General features: G+C 46.4%; 1 protein-coding gene across 6 annotated transcripts in view; it reads right to left on the reverse strand.

Moving 5' to 3' along the window:
* The window catches only part of NAV2 (neuron navigator 2), a 708,473-nt gene that overhangs the window by 225,497 nt on the left and 461,617 nt on the right, over positions 1–21,359 (reverse strand). For all 6 annotated transcript variants that reach the window (XR_014138638.1, XM_081798468.1, XM_081798466.1 and 3 more), the window contains exon 4: positions 7,749–7,821. Coding sequence is in view for 5 of the 6 variants with exons in the window: in XM_081798468.1 (XP_081654594.1) it covers positions 7,749–7,821 (73 nt within the window). In the remaining variant the exon portion in view is untranslated. The remainder of the gene's footprint in view (positions 1–7,748; positions 7,822–21,359) is intronic.

Consider the following 21,359-nt stretch of genomic DNA (forward strand, 5'->3'; position numbering starts at 1 on the left):
TGCCCATAGTCACCCAGTTGGGCACTGGTGGGAGTTGGGGACAGAATCAAAAGCTGGCATGCAGGTTTGCACCTGTTAAGGAACTTGGGAAACCATTTCCCCCTCAAAATTGAAGTCACGGGAGGGAGAAAGTAGAGCTAATCATGGGGATTGGCGAAATCTATGTAAGATTTATTTTTAGTGCCTTTGATAGTTTTCAGGTTATACTGTTTATAAGAACAAGGACTACTACTAATTAGTATGTATCAGGTTAAGCTCTTGATGAGCATGATCTCATTCAATCTCTACAACCTGGGAAGTGAGTATTAATGTCCCTTTTTCAAAGAAAAACAGCAGCGCAGGACAGTTTTATGACCTCTCCAAGGGAATACATGACAGAGCTGGGATTTGGGATTTGAATCTAGGTTTTTCCATCTCAAAGCCCGGTCTCCCCACACTGTGTAACTTGGTTTTACTTGTCTACCCATCACGTGTGGTAAATTTAAAAGCACAACCAGATGATGTTTTATTTATTAAGCTAGCTGGTGGGCATATAAGTAGTCTTTATTCTTCTGTAAGTATTCTATGATTATGGAATGTTTGGCACATTCCATAATACATTTTCTGGAACCACGTAAGAACAACAAAAAAGGGAGGAACTAAAAATTCAGCACACCCAGGGGTGGATGGGTTGTCCCCTGCAAGAGGCAGGCATGTCCACATCAGCACCTCCTGGCAGGCCAGCCCAAGTCAGGGCAAACAGAGACAGCTTTGTCCTATTCTCTACCCACCATGGTTGGTGAGTCCCTTACTGTTCATAACTCAGCACCAGTCCCTAAAACATCTCTGTCAAAGAGCACAGTCTTCCCACACATATACTACTTCTTAGCAGGTAGTATTTTTAGTATAAAGATCACTGACTTTTTGAGCCAGAAAGACCGGGGTTTGAATCTCGACAGTTCATCACTTACAGACTGAATTTTCAGAAGACTCAACCTCTCGGGGCCTCCGTTTTCTTCTTTAAAATGGGCATATGCCAAACTGCACCTTTCCTACAGGCTTGTTATGAGAATTAAGTGAATGTTGAATGAGAAAATGAGTGCAAAGCACCCAGGACACTGCCTGATTCTACTTTCCATTTTAGTTCAGAAAATATGGCCACTCTACCTACAGTCTCCTCAGAACTCACCACAGGGCTCTGCCCTTAAAGGAAGACTTAAGAAGCTGTCCATTCTCCCTGCTCCTCCCCCCGCTCATGCTGCAGTCACAGGCATCTAGAAGGATATTAATCAGGAATGATCTCATATTAGACAAAAGTCAATGGTGAGCTTCTGATTTGGGGGGTTTTTTTGTTTGTTTGAGAGAGAGAGCACGTGCGCACATGCGCATGCTGGGACGGGGGAAGGCAGAGGGAGAGAGAATCTCAAGCAGACTCTCCACGCCCAGCATGGAGCCTGACACAGGGCTTGAGCTCATGACCCTAAGATCACAACCTGAGCCAAAATCAAGAGTTGGGACACTAAACCACCCAGGTGCCCCCCGTTTCTTTTTTAAACAGCTTTACCCAAGTGTAATTTGCACCCAGAAAACTAAGCGTATAATGATTTTCAGTCAATTCAGTAAATTGTAATCTTAGACTATTTCCATCACCCTAAATAGAGTTCTCATGCTCATCTGCAGTCAGTCCCCAAACCCATTCCCAGGCAATATGGAATCTGCTTTCTATTTCTACAAGGTGTGTCTCTTCTGGACATTTCCTGTAAGTGGAACCATGTAATATATAGTCTTTTGCATGTGGCTTCTTTCACGCAGCAGGTTTTTGGGATGGCCCATGTTAGAGCATTTATCGTTAATTTGTTTCCCTGTGTTGCTGAGTAATACCCCATTGTATGGATACACCACATCTTGTGTACCCACTCCCCAGGTGGTGGACGTCTGGACTGTTTAATTTTCTTTGCAGAGCACAAAAACTGGAGAGTGGTAGATGCTCTGGTTGGGGCTGGAAGCCACACAGTTTATGCCACGGGTGGTCCACAACAGACAGGACCCAAAATAGCTAAAACTGTATTCTTTCCACATTTCCAAGAGGCATGTGTCTGTGTTCCACGAGGCCTGGTAAGCGGGCGGCACCGAGAGACTAACAACAAAATCAATCGGCCTACAAGAATGTTTCCTTCATGACATTTCCCAAGGTTTGGAAAAACAGTATCATTTTATGCCCGATCAACTATCCTTACTCTTGAGTTCTAGAAAAAGAAAAACAAAAACAAAAAACAAAACAATGCAGACCTAGCTAGAATGGACACTACCTGGCTGGTATCTACACCTGCCTGAGAACCCTGACTGCATTTCTCTGCTTGTGGCCATGCCCATGTCCCATGAACATGCTACAGAGGCCATTTTTCAATTTCCATTAGAATTCAGTATTGCCGGGACTCTTAATTCCCTCGGGTTCTGACTGATTTCTTTGCTCCCCCTGGCTGGTACGAATGTGCACAGATGCTGTATGGGATGCTGGGCATGAAGGATAGGAAAAACAAAGTTCTTTTCTTTCAGCATTACTTAAGAGAAACCTCAGGTCTGGTTTACTAAGGCATAAACACTGGAATAATCTAATACAAAGAAATCTGCTTTGTAAGGAAGAAGGGACCGGGAGCCAGCTCAGACCAGACTGCAGAGTCAGAATTCCTATCCGGTTCCCTTAACCCACAGCGCTGTCCGGCTCACCCGGCGGATTCGGGACTGTGGATTCTGTGGCATTGTTCCTCCAGATGAGCCATCTGCATAACCTACATTCAGCACAGCACTTCCCACCCCATTCCCGCAGCCCTTCTGTGTCCTGCTCACCACGCCAGTCAAAGGCTGGACCCATGGGGGAAGTGGGACAGATGAGGGGGTGGAAGAGCCTACAGGGCCCCCTCTGGAGAGTAACAGAATCAGGTCCACTCACTGCCAAACAGGTGATGTGGGTAGGAGGAAATGGAAATAATCCACCAGCTGCTTTTCTCCTAATGATCCAGAAAGACCTTCTGCTCTCTGGCTCAGAATAAAAGAGGAACAAGCTCAGCATCTAGGTTTCTGGCCAAACCAGGTCTGAGCTCATCAAGTCAGCAACCAACTTCACTCCAAAAGCATATACCCCTTCCTGGAGGCACCTGGAAGGATCTTCCTTGTCTCTGTCCCCCCCAGTCCTCAAGGTTGATAAAGAGCTGGTCTTCGCTCCTGTCATACTACCTATGTCTCCTCTTCTGTCCAGATTTCCCACTACCTTCCTTTCCTGTCTGGTGAATGCCGATTTATCCTGTCAAACCCCGCAGAAACACCGCTGCCTCTGTCAAGCCCCCTGACTGCCCCAGGCAAAGCTAATCACTGCCTCTCTTTGTTGCCACTGTGTACATACCAGTAGCCCAGCTCTCTTATTAACGGAAACTAAAGCTAATTTTGTACGACTGATACTATGCCTGGTCTACAGGATGTGCCCAGCAAATGTTTGCTGAACTAAATAGGCTATGCCTCACCCCCCAGACCTTCACTTCTCCATTACAGGAGGATGGGCTCAGGGCCAGGTGTTCTCGAAACTCCCAAGGATAAAAGCCATCCTTCCTCACGGGACAGGTTTACAGATGGTCGTGACTGGTGGAGTGTGTGTCGGGGAGGGGTCTTGAAAATCACCCAGGTTAGGGTGAGGCCCAAGCTCCCAAGACACCGGATGGGTCCAACCGTCTGGAACACAAGAGGGTGGGAAGGCCTAATCCAGCGGAAGTGTCCCAAACCAGGAGAGTCTCCATGGGGCTCCCCTGGGCCCACAGCCTCTGCCCTGGAACAAAGGCTCTCTGTGGTCCTCCATCGGGCAGGTTGGGGCAGGGCACGATCTGCTGCAATGTCTCAGTGATAGGTGCATACACCCTCCACCCTCCCGGGGTTCCAAACCCTGCTTTAGTCACTGGAAAAGGGCGGAGAAGTACCTATGGGGCTTTCCAACCACTGATGTTTTTCATCAGAGGAGGAGCCTCAGGGCACTCAATCATCTTCAAAAGGAAAACAAAAAGCATTAAAACTACATTATTTCTTTAAACACAATGATGCTTTTCTAGTAATTATGCAGGTGGTTAGACGTGTGAGGAGTGGGGAGTGGCAGAAAAATACCAGGCCTCTGAAACAGATACGAGCAACTTAGCCATGGCTGACCTTGTGGGCCTCCCTTTTCCCTTGTAGGACTTAATATCTCTGGGCCTTGGTTTCCTCCTCTGTATGATGGGGATAATATGAATACTGATCTCAAAGGGTTGGGGGGATTAAATAAGATACAAAACATGTACAGCACTTAGTTCGTGACTGATACATGGGTTCTCCATAAATGGCTTCTATTTCTACAATTTAACAGTATGTCAAATGAGAGGTTTCTTGTAACCCTGAAATTGAATAAAGTGAATAAAGCCCATTTGAGGATAAAAGTCTCTAAGTATCTTTCCTCTGTAAGCTCAAGGAGTTGACAAAAGTTGGGGCCAGTCACCTTCCCACAAGACTGCACTAGTCCAGAATCCGTCCTACCACTGAACACCATCATCATCCCCCAACCTCAAAAGTCAAGGTGAGAAGATCTAGAGGACTCTTTCTGCCATCTTTCTGGGCCACTGTAATGGGATTTCCCATGAATTCCACATGAATGTCCTGGAAGATGCTCTCAAGAGCATTAAGAATGTTGAAAAGAGAGGCAAACGCCAGGTTCTTAGTAGACCCTGCTCCAGAGGTGCGCTCTCTCAAAGGTCATGCTTCACAAAATGATCCTCCAGTTTCTGACTGTGATGATGAAGCATGGTTACATTGGCGAATTTGAAATCACCGATGGTCACAGAGCTAGGAAAATTGTTGCGAACCTCAGGTGCAGGTTAAACAAGTGTGGAGTGAAGAGCCCCAGATTTGATGTATAACTCAAAGATTTAGAAAAAATGGCAGAATAATCTGCTCCTGTCCACCAGTCTGGTTTCATTGTATGGACAAACTCAGCTGGCATCATGGACCATGAAGAAGCAAGGTGAAGATACACAGGAGGGAAAATCCTGGGATTTCTTTTCTAGGGATGTAATACACATGTGCAAATAAAATGCCTCAATGGACAAAAGAGCAAAAAAACAACAGAAGATCTAGATGAGAAACTGTCACAGAGTGGGGGAGGGTGGTAATGTCTGATGATCACAGAGACTGGATATTTCCTCCCCTCATCAAGGAAAAGAAGGTGAGGTCCTTGCGCTCCTTGAAGACAAAGGCGTAGAGGCGCCAAGAGAATCACTCCAAGTCGGGTGCTGGCATTCCAGTCCCTGGTTGGACATCCACGCAGCATGGACTTGGCAGATCTGCCTCTTGGCCACCTAAGTCTGGGAGGAAAGAGCTAGAGAGAAACTGTATGGTGGGGGCTTCCAGGTGACAGAAGGACTGTTCTACCTACTCCAAGTGGAAGATGGAGCCCAGTGTATAATGCAGGGATGAGGAGACTGAGGTCTACGGTCTCACTAGGACCACCTTATGTGGGGACTACGAGGGGCCTGAACTGGGGGGACTGGATATAAATGCTACCCACTGAGGGCGAGCCAGAATTGCTGGACAATCTCACAAAAGACTACTAACGTCCTGGGAGCAGCATGGGAGCAAGTCCGTGGTCCGGAGGGCATGCAGAGATTGTCGCTTGGGGACAGCAATAATTATGGGTCCCTAAGAAGAGGGCAGCAACTTCACCAGCAGCAGAATTTGCCTGCTCTATCAGCCCCAGTCCTAGAGGCTCAGGCAAAGGAAGGAGGGGAGGGGAAGAAGTCATTAGGCCCCCATCTCTCTTCAATCTTCTTCGTTTTTTGGGGGTTTTTTTTGAAAGAGAGAGCGAGTGTGTATGTGGGATGGGGGTGGTGGTGGAGGGGACGGGCAGAGAAATGCAGGGCTCAATCTCACAACTTTGTGATCATGACCTTGAGCTGAAATAAGAGTCGGATGTTTAACCGACTGAGCCACCCAGCCGCCCCCTTCCTTCAATCTTCTAAAGCCACTTGCTCTGGGGCATGTGGGTAAAAAAGAGCTTTGAGCAGAATTTGAAAGTGAAGTTTAAAAAGAAACAAGACCAAAACTAAAAGACAACCTATGGAATGGGGAAAGATCTTTGCAAATGTCTTATCAGATAAAGGATTGGTATCCAAAATCTATAAAGAACTGATCAAACTCAACACCCAAAAACCACAAAATCCAGTCAAGAAATGGACAGAAGACATGAACAGACATTTCTCCAAAGAAGACATCCAAATGGCCAACAGACTCTTGAAAAAAATCCCTAAAATCACTTGGCCTCAGGGAAATACAAACCAAAACCACAATGAGATACCACCTCACACCAGTCAGAATGGCAAAATTTAACCACTCAGGAAACGGCAGATGTTGGCGAGGATGTGGAGAAAGGGGAACCCTCTTACATTGTTGGTGAGAATGCAAACTGGTACAGCCACTCTGGAAAACAGTATGGAGATTCCTCAAAGAGTTCCGTAGGTCATTCAGCCCAGATCTCATCCCCATGGCGGAGGGCCCATCCCTCAGGGCAAAGAGATCCTCCAAGGACCCCCCTCTCAGAGCAGGGGTTAGGGCTGACCAGCCGACAGCAGCCATGGAGACCTCCCGAAGCACTGTGTCCACCCCTGGGACAGGCCCAGCATATGAGAGGTCGCGTTCAGACACGACATGACACGACACACCCACGAGGCATCAACAGTAGCCACCCGCCCCTACTACTGTTCACACAGCCAGGAAAACCAAGCTTTCACCACGTAGCAGGACAAAGGCAAGGAACAGGCCCCCAGCAGACCACATGTGCAAACTTACCTGTTCCACTGGGCTGTTACCTTCCTCACTGTCCCCCCTCCTCTCCACCCTGACCACCGGAGTCGATGCTAATAGGCATCTTTTCAACAAGCAACCTTGCTCGGGAAAGGTGGTGTCATCTGAGGCCCAAACCGCTTTACCTGTTCTGGGAAAACTGGAGGCAGGTGCAGCCTAATGAGTCTGGGAGGCTGCCGGGGTCTGTGGCAGCTTCTGAGCTGGTATTTACAAACAGGAGAGAGCGCAAAAGATTCCAGGGTGAGACGTTGCCTGAGGCGGCTGAGAATTCGGACCAGCCGTCTCCAGACCAATACTTAATTGAATAGCAAACCACCAGCACACGCTAATGTGCTAATTAGCCACCCAATTGGAGTTAATTAAAAACTAATCAGGATGTCAAAATGTAGCCTCTCATTAATATATCACGTGTTTTCTTGTTTCTTTTTTTGAGCTAGGAAAAGTGCTGCTTCTTTTAAGAAAAGTAAGAAATAAGGATTCGGCATTTTTCCCTGGGAACGGTACAGTTTAAATATGTGCTGTGGCTAAGTGTTCTCTCTCCCACAGATAAGGCCCAGCTTGATGATTAACTGAATTGCTAGCCGGGTGAATCAAATCAGCATTGTTCGATTAAGCCCTCCTCCAGAGAAGCAGCCCCATCTCCAGTACTCCCTCCTTGGTGTCTAGCAGACATTGGCCGGCATGGTTGAATCTACATTCCTGGAGTGACTTTTTAGGTGTCAAAAAGTTGGCATCCTCAAGTCTACACAGGCCTTGAGCTGCCTCAAAACCAGGAGGAAAACAAAGCCAGAAGCACGCACCCAGCACCCTGGGCTTAACTGTATTAAAGTCAACAGTAGGTAACAGGTGGGCATTTCTAACCATGAAAAGGCAGCTTCATGACAAGGGCTCTGACTCACCTTCTGCAGACAGTCCCTGGATGTTTATTCCCTTCGCTGCCAGGAAATTCAAGCAGGCATCTATGTTTTCAATCTAGGGAAAAAAAAAACAACAACGACATACACTCAGTTTTCAGCCTTCTCCAGAGCCATCTTTTATCAGGAACAAAGGGCGATGTCAGAGAGAGGGTTCACTGTGCATTTGCTAAGGTTCGCAACGAGGAGAACGACGTGCAAGCAGCAGATGGATGGGTGGATGGGTGCAGGTCAGGACTCTTTGTCTGTACTTGCATAAGCACAAGTTACCTAATATCCCAACCACACAATTCCAGAAGTCGAGGCCCTGGCTTGCTCATGGCTGCCAAAAATAACCAGAGTGGAATGAGAGCGCCTATGTGCAGCACTGTCCCTAGAGCTACCCTGAAAATTTGAGCAGCTGGGGACGAAGGGACAGTAGACCCACCCGTCCGCCAGCAGCTGGGAGAGAGTTCCAGCACCAGGGAGGCATGCCGGCCAATGTGCAAACAGTGAATGGAGTTTCAGCAGGGCTCTGGGCCACGCTTACTCACGAGAGTCTCAGGACGGCAGGCATTGCCGATGATGAGGGAGGGCTGCGACCGCAGTGAGCCCCTCTGTCCTTTGTGTTCTCTGTGACAAGAAGGAACCCACCTGCCAGAGTCTGGGAGGCCTCCCAGGCTTGCCAGGGCTGATGCCACGGCCAAGGGCAAGCAAACGTCCAGCCCTCGGGAAAGAACAATTAGGTCATTCCCAAAGGTCTGATTTGACTTCACTTGTCAGGGCTAATGATTTTTTGGTCTACAGGAAAATGTTCAGGCTCAATTAATGTCAATGGTGACCATAAATAAAAGAAACTGCTTTTGACTTGGCACAAGGATCTTTGAATTTCATACAGTTTGCATTTCACAGTGGAAGACGCCCCCTACCCCCCACCCGACTTCCTACGCTCCTACACTCCGTCAGCATTCTTATACATTCAAACGGGTGTTTAACCCATAGGGTTTATCTTGAATAAATGACTGTTTTTCACAGTGTCCATGTGACTGTTCTCCTTCCCCCCTCCCCAAGTGATCTTTCTGAAGGCGACTTCATAGCCACGGAGTGATACATCTACAGTGTAAGAGCTCTAATTTGAGTAGAGTCTGGCTCCAAGGCAGTCTTCCTGAAATGCATGTCCTTCTTGCCCCATGTCTGGCATTTTCCTTCTCTGTTCCCAGTCTTCAGACCTTCCAAACACGAAATTAAGCTACGGGGGCAGCTGAATAAAACTGCACTCTTCTCAGACTCCACTCCACCCTGAGCCCGAGGCTGTTCCTTCCTTGCACTTTTTAGCACGGTTTCCCATCTCTCTCCCAGCCTCCAGTTCACCCTCAAAGATCCTCGTCTGGGAGACTTTTTTTTTTTTTCATCTCTAGGAAAAGGGGCAAAATGCTACTTCCTGCAAACTAAATAAATGCTGATGTTATGGGTTATGCCTGCCACCATTGCAGAAAATCGTTTCTCATAAAGGGGGAGGGAAAGCGAGATTGCTTTTAGCCCGTCCTTCCAAGCCAGAAGGACTGACGATGACAAGCAGGTGCCACCATCATGGAGGGTGGGGGCGGGGGCGGTGAGATAGAAGGAAGAGAATGGCGGGGAGGGGCCCTGTGGAAGGTGTTTTGAAGCAATCTGCTTACATTTTATGTAATCAAAATTAGATCTCTAAATGCTATTTCCCCGTTACAAAATCCCGCTTTTGAGAAAAGTATCAGTCCTCATTTCCGCAACTGTAAACAATGGTAATGTACCAAAAGCACACAAAAGGATCTGCTGCCCCCACCGAGAGGCACTAATATTTAAATCATGACAAAATTACAAAATTCTGCGACCCCTTTTTCCTTTGAAAAATCCTATCCTGCTTTTCCAGTGTATCTTGCACATGGCTGATAAGTGAGGTTTTGGCAATTATGTCCCTGTGAGAATTGAGATAAAGAAAAAGCCGACCGCCCAGGAATCTGTTAATGTAAAATCAGAAATAGTACACTTGGTATCTACCCTGGCAAGCGTCATGGAGGTGTGCTGACGTGGGTAGGTTAAGTTTTTTCAACAACAGAGCAGTAGCGTAGCATTGATTTAAAAAAAAAAAAGACACCCACCAAGGTAATCAAGAAAAGCACTGCTCGCTCTACTACAACATTGTAACTCTATAGATATTTCCTTCCAAGGAACATAAAACACATTTACTTGGCACATTCATGGAGCATTCAATGCATAAAGTATCATTTAAAGTACATGGTAATTTCTTCCTGCAAGGCTAGCCCTTGGTTCATTTCAATTCGGCCATCTACTGGGCTTTCTTTTAATGTTAAATTCTATTAAAGGAATGAATAATTATAAATAGGTTACCTGGATGACTTCTTCCTCCTGTTGCTTTTTTATTTTTTTTTATCTTTTTTTTTTTGACAGAGAGCGAGACAGCGAGAGAGGGAACACAAGCAGGGGGAGTGGGAGAGGGAGAAGCAGGCTTCCTGCCGAGCAGGGAGCCCGATGCGGGGCTCGATCCCAGGGTCCTGAGATCACAATCTCCCGAGCCACCCAGGTGCCCCTCCTGTGTCTTTTTTAAATCCCTATCATTCTTTCAAAGAATTTCAAGATCAGTTCTCCACAGGGCAGGGACAGTGCAGGAGAAGGGGTAATAATGTTGCCACGCCCAAGCGACATCTGGCAACACTCTGTGTTCTCACAATGTGGGGAATGCCACTAACATCTAGTGGGTAGAGGCCAAGGATGTTGCTGAGCATCCTACAGTGCATATAACGATGAAAAATCCCACCCAAAAGGTCAATAGTACCAAGCCTGAGAAACCTGTGATTCTTTTTATCAATCAATATAATTGGGTAGATGCCTGCTGTGTTGCAGACACTGTGCTGGATTCTTCTGACCATGTTGGAGCAGAGTCCTCCTCCCTGTGCAGGAGCCCACACTTCCATAACCTTTCTCTCTTGGGTCCACACACCCCAACTCCCAGCCATGTCAGGGAAAATCAGAGCATGTAGGACAAAGGAAGCATCGGGACCTTCCTTTGTTAGGTGGAGAGAGAAGGCCTAGGGGCACCAAGAATGCTTTCTCCTAAAGAGGAGATAAAGCAGGGAGCAGTATCTGGATGGTTGGGTTGCACTCCTGGAGTATGTTAAAACTAAAAATAAGAACTTGGGTCATCATTTAAAAGACAATTCAGGGCGCCTGGGTGGCTCAGTTGGTTAAGCGACTGCCTTCGGCTCAGGTCATGATCCCAGGGCCCTGGGATCGAGTCCCACATCGGGCTCCCGGCTCAGCGGGGAGCCTGCTTCTCCCTCTGACCCTCTCCTCTCTCATGCTGTTTCTCTCTCTCTCGCTAATAAATAAATAAATAAAATCTTTAAAAAAAATAAATAAAAGACAATTCATAAGCCCATCAAGCGCCTTGAATTTTTTTTCCCTCTACTATGATTTCTCTGCTTAAAGGAGTTCAAAAAACATTCCTCAAGCCTCAAATCCACTCTTTAATAATGTTCCGTTAAGGTTAAAAATCACTCCTGACAAGGCTGCTGAGACCCACGCTCTTTTCATCTGCACCCCGGGAAGAGAGCAGGGCTGGGAAGCAGAATAGGGTCAGATGTGGATTCCAACCTCCTGGCTTCACTTGGAATGAGATCAGAAGGGGAGAATGTTTCTTTGATCCAGCCTCTCTTGTGACTGAAATTCACCTTAAGGTTTTCTTCCAAGTACCATACAGGTAAACAACCAGTCCCTCCCCCTGCACCGCTGAAACTGCAAACTGCCACCACACTGGGTGAGGGGACTGGCCCGGGCACTCATTACAGCACAAGGATGTCCTCGTGCCCATTGTTAATGAGCCCTGTGGCTCATGTGCTCTCCAGACACACAGTGCGAGAGGCGGATCTGATTAAAGCTGGGAATGCAGAGTGATGGGAAAGGCAAAGTATGTAAATACGACCAAAGTCGTTCATTAACACATAGCAGCCAATATAAACTACTTTCCAAAATTAGCTGGCAAAAATCTGTGCAAAGCCTGACATTCCAATGTTGCCGAGGGGGGCGGGAGCCACACTTCGAGCCGGGGAAGAAGGCTGTTGGGAGTTGTTGCTACCATAGAAATGGGTCCGAGAGCTCTGGGAAGGAGTTCCTGGAGTTTTAGCTGGGCTGGAGGTAGAAAGCCCAGAAGTGGGACCAGAACGTGGCTTGCAGACCCTGGGAGCAGGACGGGGCTGGCTGCAGGCATGCATGGAGGCAGGGGACAAACCAAGACCAAGACGCACTTGCGCAGCCTTCCCTTTGGGGCCACACATGGCCTCCGCCATGTGCCATCCGTGACGATCCAGGAGAGAAAGGCTACAGTGGAGGCTCCCTCCCAGTCTCAGCCGGGATCTCCATCACGAAGTTGGATAGTTGCCTCAGCAATCTCTGAACTTGGGACTTGCAGGGCAACTTCCACGGACTGTGTGTGTTGTAGTCTTTGCTTCCCGAGTCCAAGAGCACATCTCCACTCAGGATAACCAGGGAGCAAGGAAAATCAAAACAAATGCCAAACAACTGGAAAGAGAAGGGGGAGGGATGGGAGGCAAATGGAAAACTTCACATTTCAACCATGATTAAGGCTGGACTGGGTCTCATGATAAAGTAAAATATGCAAACCTCGGAAGAACACTGTATATCTCCTCTGTAGCTTAGAGACTGATCAAATACCATCTGTTGTGGCAGTTGTCATGGCAGCATTTTTCTCTGAATACCAGGGTAGCTGAGTGCAAAGCGCATGAAAATGATTAATGCAAACGAAGACCATCTCTCTGGGCACTACCTGGCCCAAGGCGAAGATGGGGCTCCGGGCGTGCAGGTAAACGGGGCACTAGTTTTCATGAGTTAAGGGTTTCTCACTGGGCCCCTTGGAGATCTCCATCCTGGGAGGAGAGGCAAACAGCTGTTGCATTAAAGTCAGGCATGCTTACAGCCATTTTTTAAAAGTCATGAAATACCCAGAGCCTAGGGAATAGTAGACCGGGACCCCAGACAAGGCTGAGTAAGAACTTGGAAGTTCTGGGCACTTTAAAAGCACAATGCAGCTTCTCCAGGAGCTCATACATCAGCTCAAACAACTTCCTTCGAGGAGTGTGAACCTCACACCTGATGCTGCTACTTGTCAACAAAAATAATCATTCATCCATTCATTATCCATTCCTTGACCCCTACCTACTGAACACCTAATTGGGTATACAGTGGTGAGTAATCCCTGACCTCACAGCAGGGGACAGTTTAGCATAGAGAACTGGGCATTAAGTCAATAATGCACAAGGAAGTACAGACAACATCTGTCATGCACTAGAAGACCTCATCTAGCCAGAGGATTGGGGAGGGGGGGTTGGGTTAAAAAAAAAAACATTTTAAGAGAAGTTTTTTTTTTAAAGATTTTATTTATTTATTTGCCAGAGAGCGAGAGAGAGAGAAAGACAGCAAGCACAAGCAGGGGGAGTGGCAGGCAGAGGGAGAAGCAGGCTCTCCCCTGAGCAAGGAGCTCGATGCTGGACTCAATCCCAGGACCCTGAGATCATGACCTGAGCCGAAGGCAGATGCTTACCCGACTGAGCCATCCAGGTGCCCCTGAATAAAAATTTCCTAAGGAAGAGATAGCATGTAGGTTCAAAGAGACAGGGCTTTTTGTCCATCTGCTCACTGATGCAGCCCCAGGCACCTAGAACAGTGAGCAGCACATCAGAGATACTCAAGATTTGCTGACTGAAGGGGAATTTGAGCTGAGACCTAAGAGTTAGCTGGACACTGAGAGTGGGGAGACAAACTATACCAAACCTAGTAAACCTAAGGCTTAAGAGATTCCATGCAGGATGCTGCGCATACCACATTCTGGTAACCAAAAGAGAATCAAAATGGCTGGAGGCCAGCAGGCAGGGGAGAAGAGCTAGGAGACAGGACACTGAGCAAGAGTAGAGGGCTGGCCGCACAGGGCCACATTCAAGAGCTCGCAGGAGAGAGAAGACAGGGGTCTTCCCAAATCTTAGGGAAGCCTTGAACTGTACTATCTCCCCAACCATTACTGGGGCAATAGCAGCCAGGCCAAGCCCTTCCAGTCTGAAAGCTTGAGGATGGGCTATTTTGTGTCTAGGATGGCTCAACCGGTGTCCTTGAAGTGGGAGCTTCAGTGACACCTGGGCTGGGCATGGAGACAGGGAGGGATGGGAAGGGGAGGTCAGCATCTGTGGTCACACGTACTAGGAAGGTCGGCTTCCTAACCAGCAGGCCTCCATGCCTTTTGGACACTCCTTTCCTCTGCCCCTTCCCAAAAATAAAAATAGAAAAGAGGAAGAGAAAAAAAAAAAGGAAATCCAATCATGAAACCAAACCAAAAAGCAAAATGAACTTTGGGGAAATGCTTCTCCTAAATGCCTGTCTCCATCTGCGTTGTCTCTTTCCTCTGCATTCCTAGGTCATGACCTGATGCAGGATTTGTCCAGCTGAATTTTATTTGGACACCTCTTTCAGTGCTGGAGCCCAGCATCATCCCATGATCACATGGCTCAGGGGCCACAGTGTGGTCCTGGAGACACAGTCCCATGGGACTGAGCTGGTGGGGTTTGGCCATTATGATTTTCATTTTCGGAGACCCCAGAAATGAGGGAACTATATGGTGGCACTTCTAATTCTCTTAGGTGGGGAGATATTCAAGAGCATCTCCCCCTGTGAACCCTGAAGTTGCCGCTTGTTTGGCTGATGCATGTAGCCATCCTAGCCCAAAAGCAGAAGGGGCTCCACCCCTTATGTCCCATCTTTGGCCATTCAGCACATCAGCTCTAGCTTTCTTGGCAGCTTTGAAATAGAAAGTTGAAGAATGTAGGACTCGGGCTAGATGGGGCTTCAGTCTGTGTCTCTTGCTGCTTTAATGCCTTGCCCAGATCCTTCCTTTAATTTGGCAATGTTATCCATCTTATTGTATATAATATAACTTCAGCTTTCCAAGATGTTGTCAAGAGTTCCTTAAAAAAAAAAAAAGGCTTTATAGGAGTCTCTCTGCTGTTACAGCAAATGGGTAAGTCCATATGGATAAAAAAAAGTCTCTCTAGAGAAGAAAAAAAAAATTGAAAACAAGAATCTTAAATTCCTCCAGTGACTATCTTTCTCCACTTTGCTTCCAAATGCTTAGAATTCTTCATTTTCCTATTATATTCTGACTTCTCAATTTTTCCCTCGAGACAAAGAGAAATCTGGAAAGGGAGGTGTAGCTAAAGTTCTAGAAATCAGTCCTGACTCTGGCGGCTCCCATAACGAACCCTTAGAGTTGAGCTCTGCGAGTGTCCCCAGGTAGAGAGGAGGGGGACAGTTCCACAGGGGATCAGCACGGTCGGAAAGGCCCAGCGGCTGCCCCCATGCACGTTCGTCCAGTGTACCATTGCTAACATCACCTCCCCACTCCAGTTTCACAGTCATGCTGCCTCGCTTCGTAGTCCTCCCCACAGAGGGACTGTTCCGAGGTGAGGCCTCCAAGTTAGGAGCTGGACACAAATGCTAGAGGGGAGTGACTGGAGCTAAGGAGTGGTATTTAGGGACATAACACAGGCTTTGGAGTCAGACAAATCTGGGTTCCAATCCTGATTCTGCCGTTGACGAAATGAGGAGGAAACTAAGTTTCCTCAGTGGCCTGACCTGTCGAATGTGTCACAGGGTGGGGCTGTGTGGTCATTCTGAGAGAGGAGGTACGTGTGGTGCTCAGTAAGTGCCTCGTAACTCGCAGTGTCTGTCACTATGTTGTAATTTTTGACATGACGTCTCTGGGCTATACTTCTAAAGCCACGATATACCCCAAGCTGTGTCTGGAGTTGGCCCCTGGCAAAGCAGAGTTTGACAAGCTTACCTGGGCTGCCTTCCATCTGCCCCTGGCTCTCCCCTCAAGCTCGGGTATCCGGGACTCTGGGTCCTCTCCATCACCTAACGTCCGGCCTCTGTCTCAGCAAGCCCACTCTCGAAAAGACGGCGGTAAACTAATTCACACCAGGGCAGAAGGACTGCTGCTGGCTTCCCCTGGGTTACCTCTCCCACTGGTACCTGTATTCCGTCACAATTATTAGATGACAGTTATCTGTCAGAAGAACCCGGGCTCTGGACTCCTCTGCACTGGATTCTGGTTCCCTCACAGACTATCCACGAGACCCTAGCCAAATGAGTTAACTGCTTCAAGTCTCAACTTCTTCATCTAGAACGCAGGAATGTATAGAACTATCTCAACAGAGGTACTGAGGCAGAGATGGGTTAACCTGGGTCAAGGGTCTGGAACCTTACCTACCAGAGCTTTAAAAGACTCTTCATGCAATTCTATAGTGGCAGAATATTAGAGATCACCGGCCTCTCTAGAAAGTGAAGGATCATTTTGGAGTTTGCGAGACACTCAGAGGCTCACTACATTGCATGACACTCGTATGGTCTCTCTATGAATGGGTTCCTTGTAGCTAGAATTCATTTCGACGCTGTTAGAATCAGCACTTTCTGTCCCAAAAGATTTCTGGTCAAAGTCTCCTTTACTAAGTTACATTAAAAAAAACCCTAAGACTGCAGACAAATAGTTTCGTTAAGAGGGAGCAATGATCTTTTGCAGAAAACCCTGGCTTTTCCTACAGAAAAGGGTACAAACTCAGACGCCAACTTCAACAACGAAGTCCTGCCTTCTGGACCTCAAACGTGTGGCTGCCTCTTGAGCCAACAGAGAAGTGCGGTACCGTGGACACGTGCTAGGGAATTTCACTCAGGAACTAAAACTTGGTAGCCTCATTCGTTCTTTGATGAATAATGACTATTTACTCTCTTGCAGCTTCTGCTCCAGGGGAAGGGGAAACAGAGGTGACAAGACAGAGTGGTCCTTCCTCACGTGGCAGACAGCCTTCTACACAAAAGCAGACTTGAAGCAAATATCTCCCCACTAAACATAGATCCCAAACGTGGGAAAGGTTGACTTACGCCTATCAACTCACCAACTCAAAAGCCTGACATGGACTCACTATGCTCTTTTCAGTCTGGTTCTTTTTGTATCTTGGCCATATCTACATCCTTAAGCCACAAAGTCTTCAAGAGGCAGAAGAGAAACATAATATAAAACAAAACAGCAGATCCTTGATACACTCCATGAGTGTAGCAAATCCTCCATTTTGGAAGTACCACTAGAATAGGTCATTTTACCCACAGAGCAAATACATATACAGGAACAGTGTAACGGGACCCTTTGCAGATGAAGGCCAAGAGCCAGACGTGCCCCCCAGTTTGGTGGCCAGTTCCCTCATACCAGCCTGTGAGTACAGTTTTGTGATTCAGTCAATTCACCATTATCTGTAGCTATGGTTCTTCTGGGCTCTCTTGAGCGGTCAGCCCATGGATTTTAACCCTGCAATTCCAAGGAAGAACACTGCAAGAAACACCCTGGCAGCATCAATAAGCAGGAAAGCAAAGCCATGCAGAGTACCTTAATGCACAATTCAGAATCCTGCAAGGCTTTGCCCTCCCACTGGTGAAGGCTGGGATGAAGGCATCTGCTCTATCATCCTGTACCTGCAAACATCACCCTTTCGTGTTCTTTTCTGTGGGAGATGGAATTCAAAACTTGCCCTTCCCTTTCCACTCCAATTCCAGATGCTGCTAGCAATTAGTGCATCGTTATTATATGCCAGGCACACTCCTAGCACCTTTCATATACATTATCTCAATCTATTTTTTTTTTAATCTCAAAAAGCTGTTAGTAGATATGGCAACAGAGCACAGCTGGATTCTAGATTGCTGGCAATGATTCATATATAAATGGGGAGATTTTGCAAGTAGTACACAAAATATACCAAGACACTAGATTTGACTAATGGTTTCAAATTCTAAAATTTGTGATCTAAGCAAAAAGCTACATGCCAACCAATCAGAAGTCATATGGTATCAAAAATTAAGAATACTATGAATAATTAAAATAATTCTCCACTCTGCTTACTGCCATAGGCAGAATGTCAGAGGCACCAAGTCCGCTGGAAGAAGAGAACAGACTAGACAAGGAAGGTCTCTATTACAGGATATCCTTGAGCTTTCCAAGGCTACAAGATATCTAATGCACCTGGGAAGAAGTAGTGACAATTTTTAACTTGTCATATAATGCTAATCTCTGTTACTATTTCTGTCCTTGTCAAGTATTCAGTTGAACCAGATAAGATTGCAATTTTTTGGAGGTAAAAAACGGTTAAATATTGGCCATTTCATATGATTTTACCTATATTATTAGGAAGATATGCCCCCCCTAAAGGCTAAAATTAAACTGTTGGGTGACTATAAAAATAGAGCGCTTTAGAGTTATTCATAAATAAAGCATCAGTACATCTGAAACTCAGAATAAAATCTCTGCAAGTCTCTCTGAAGGGAGTCACAAGACAGAGGGAAAACATCAAGTCAAAGGAAACACCCCATCTGCAGGCTAACCCCTTAAAAGACCCTCTGCTTTAGTTAGAGCTTCCACTGCAGGATCTCCTTAGAGAAGCAGGATGGGGCCCGGAAAAGGCTCTAATTCCCAGTTGATTTCTCTCAAAATCTCCCAGGAAAAGGAACTAGGCATCCTTCACAACAGTGAAGAGAATCCAGGCTGCCTGGATTTCCTCCTCTCGTCTTCCTGCTCCTTCAGAGGAAAGTGTGAGAAAGAAGAGATTTTGCCACCCACTCCCAACAGCTGCATCGTGACTGGAGCCATTACTGAGAGGAAATTTTACCCTCCCAAAGAGAGACGGGATCAGAGTGGATGTCTGTGGATTTCTGAGCTCCTTGGCTATCTTTGGGTAAGGTCCTTGATTTCCCTGAGCCTCAGTTTTCCTTTCAGAAAAATGGGCATAATTATCCCTTTCTCAAAAGCCTTACAGAGACCTTCCAAGAAACTAATTTTTTTTATTTACACGCTTAGAAAACACGAAGCACTGGGATAACTTCTTTTGCATACATTATTATTTCAGTTTATTTTCACCAGTAGATGAGGTAGACCTATCACCATTTTCCAGATGGGGAAAGGGAGGCTCTAAAGTTATTCAATACATGGTAGAGTTGAAATCAGAACACTTAATGGAAAGAGGTTTAAAGCTGTGAAGCCCTCTACAAACATGGACTGTTAACAACCAAACGGCAAGAGCTTCACTACCGTTCCTGACCACACTGTTTGGTCACCTCCCCTACCCTGGGACTACGGCTGTGTGACCAGGCCAGTCATCAGTCCCTCCAAACCAAATCTCATCTTCATATCAAAAGGACGAAGGACACTTCACAGAGGAGGGAGGTGACTTTCCACACATTCTTTTGTACATGTTTTGTGGGAGATATTTATGTTTCTTTTCTAGTGTTTGAAACCTTCAGGAGCAGAAATTATTAATAAAAACACTTATGGGCAGTATTTCGAAGTCAAAATGCTCCCCAAACAAGGATCTTTCAAACGCCCATATACCAGGGCTTAGGATCCCTGAGGAAGTTCATGACACTCCTAAGAATACAATAGTTTGGGGATCATAAACCTCAAATGTGTGTAAGGGGCAGGCAGGTAACAAATGAATAACAAAATCTGCACATAAGACAATAGGGAATGGTGGGGAATAGGACAAACGCAGCCCACATCCATCTCTCAGGGGCAGTTGCTACCTGGGTTTAGCCAAGTTTGGCCTGAGGAGTGCCAACCCAGCACTGGCAGATCAAGGAAAGGGAAAGGGAAAAGGAAAGGGAAAGGGAAAGGGAAAGGAAAGGAAAGGAAAAAGAAAAGGAAAAAGGAAAGGAAAGGAAAAAGGAAAGGGGAAAGGAAAGGAAAGGAAAGGAAAAAGGAAAGGGAAGGAAAGGAAAGGAAAAAAAGAGAGAGAAATAAAGAAAGAGAGAAAGAAAGAAGAAAAAGCTGGAAGATCAATTTTTATTAAGTACATTGATTTTCATCTATCAGCATCAATTCACTTTCTTTTTTGTTTTAAAAGGTCTTCTGGGACCTGACCTCAGCTTGTTGGCAACCGTCCTCCTCCCTTCGCTGAGATTGAGCACACAGGCATTCACCTACTGACCAGTCCCCAACACACAGATGCCACAGGCCAACCATGCTTTAACCAAGTGCAAATAGGAAGTCCTTGCTCAGTTTTGCTTCATGGAAAAACAAAAAAAACCCAGAAAACAAACACACATACAAAAACACCCCTTTGAAGCTAGGCTGAAGCATAAGAACTGCATGAAGACATACGCAAGGAGGTGGGTCCAAGCATGAGGCCCAGATGGCTGTTCTATAAACCACAATCTACATGGTTATAAATCACCAGTTGATCTCTCTTTTAGCTCAAGAAAATGTGTAGCTATTCTCCCTCCACATATCCTCACATTCGCTAAGTTCTTTAACCTTACTGAGCACCACGTTGCCACTCACAGTGCCTCAGTCCCCAGGCAGGTGTGCTGAGCATTTCTTTAGTAAATATTCACCGAGCATCTACCAGGTGCCAGGCCATATGGACAGATGGACAGATGCAACAGCGTCCTCAAAGACGTTATCGTCTACTGGGATACAGGCAGTAAAGCACAAGGTGCTAAAGGATTATCGCTTCCATTTTTCAATAGAGGAAACCAAGGGTCACTCAGGTTAAGTGAGTTAGAAGGGACAGAGAACGTGTGTGCAGACTCCAAGACCATGGCCATGTGCACGATTCAGATCTGATCCATTCAGAGCTTACTACCATTTTCAGACAAAGCATCTTAGCCTTTCCAAGAAAGCATAATGACTGGCTCATTCAAAATCCTTAAATTTAAATAAACCCTTTAGAGATACCATTAATTTTTAAAATTTTAAACAACTTTGCAAGCTAATTTACGTTTACATGTATGATTGCACAGGCAGAGCCCTAAAGAGGTTTTTTGTACTTGGCTTAAAGACAACCGTTGGCCAAGTGTGGTTACCAGACCAGCAGCATCAGCATGGCACCCAAGATTTGCTCGTTTAAAAATGCAAATACTCCAGCTCCACCCCAGGCCTCCTGAATCAGCGGCTCTGGGGGTGGGGCCCAGCACTGTTGGGACAAGCCCTCCAGGTGACTCTCCTGCGAGCTCAGGCTGGGGCGGCTCTGCCCTGGGAGGCTTTGCCAAACCAAACGCTACTTCCCTCATCAATGAAAATAATCTGCTTGGGGCGGCGGGGGGGGGCGGGGGGGGTCTTTTCCGCATGCCTTCATAACTAAGTTAAAATATAAAATTGTGAGAGAGAAGATTGGAGAGAATTTCTTGGCTTAGAACAACTCAAGTTTCTTTACACCATTTAAAAATACAGAATACGTATTACATATCTGACATAATGAAATTTGACTTGCAACATCACCCCCACTCTCTGGGCAGTTCCTGGACAGTTAGGCCATTAATTGTTTAAGCTCATTCATCTAAGAAACATGAGCACTTCCAATGTACTTAGCCCCATGCCAGGTGCTGGGAATATGGAGATTTTTATTGAACCAAAAGACGAAAAACACGCTATACATACTACAAAGCTTGGATGTTATTAAACAAAATATGATAAACATCTCAAAATGTGTTTAAACGTCATATTAGTTACAAAACAAACCC

This window comes from Leptonychotes weddellii, chromosome 11 (assembly GCF_054177405.1).
Source record: "Leptonychotes weddellii isolate Sample4059 chromosome 11, ASM5417740v2, whole genome shotgun sequence".
Lineage (NCBI taxonomy): Eukaryota > Metazoa > Chordata > Mammalia > Carnivora > Phocidae > Leptonychotes > Leptonychotes weddellii.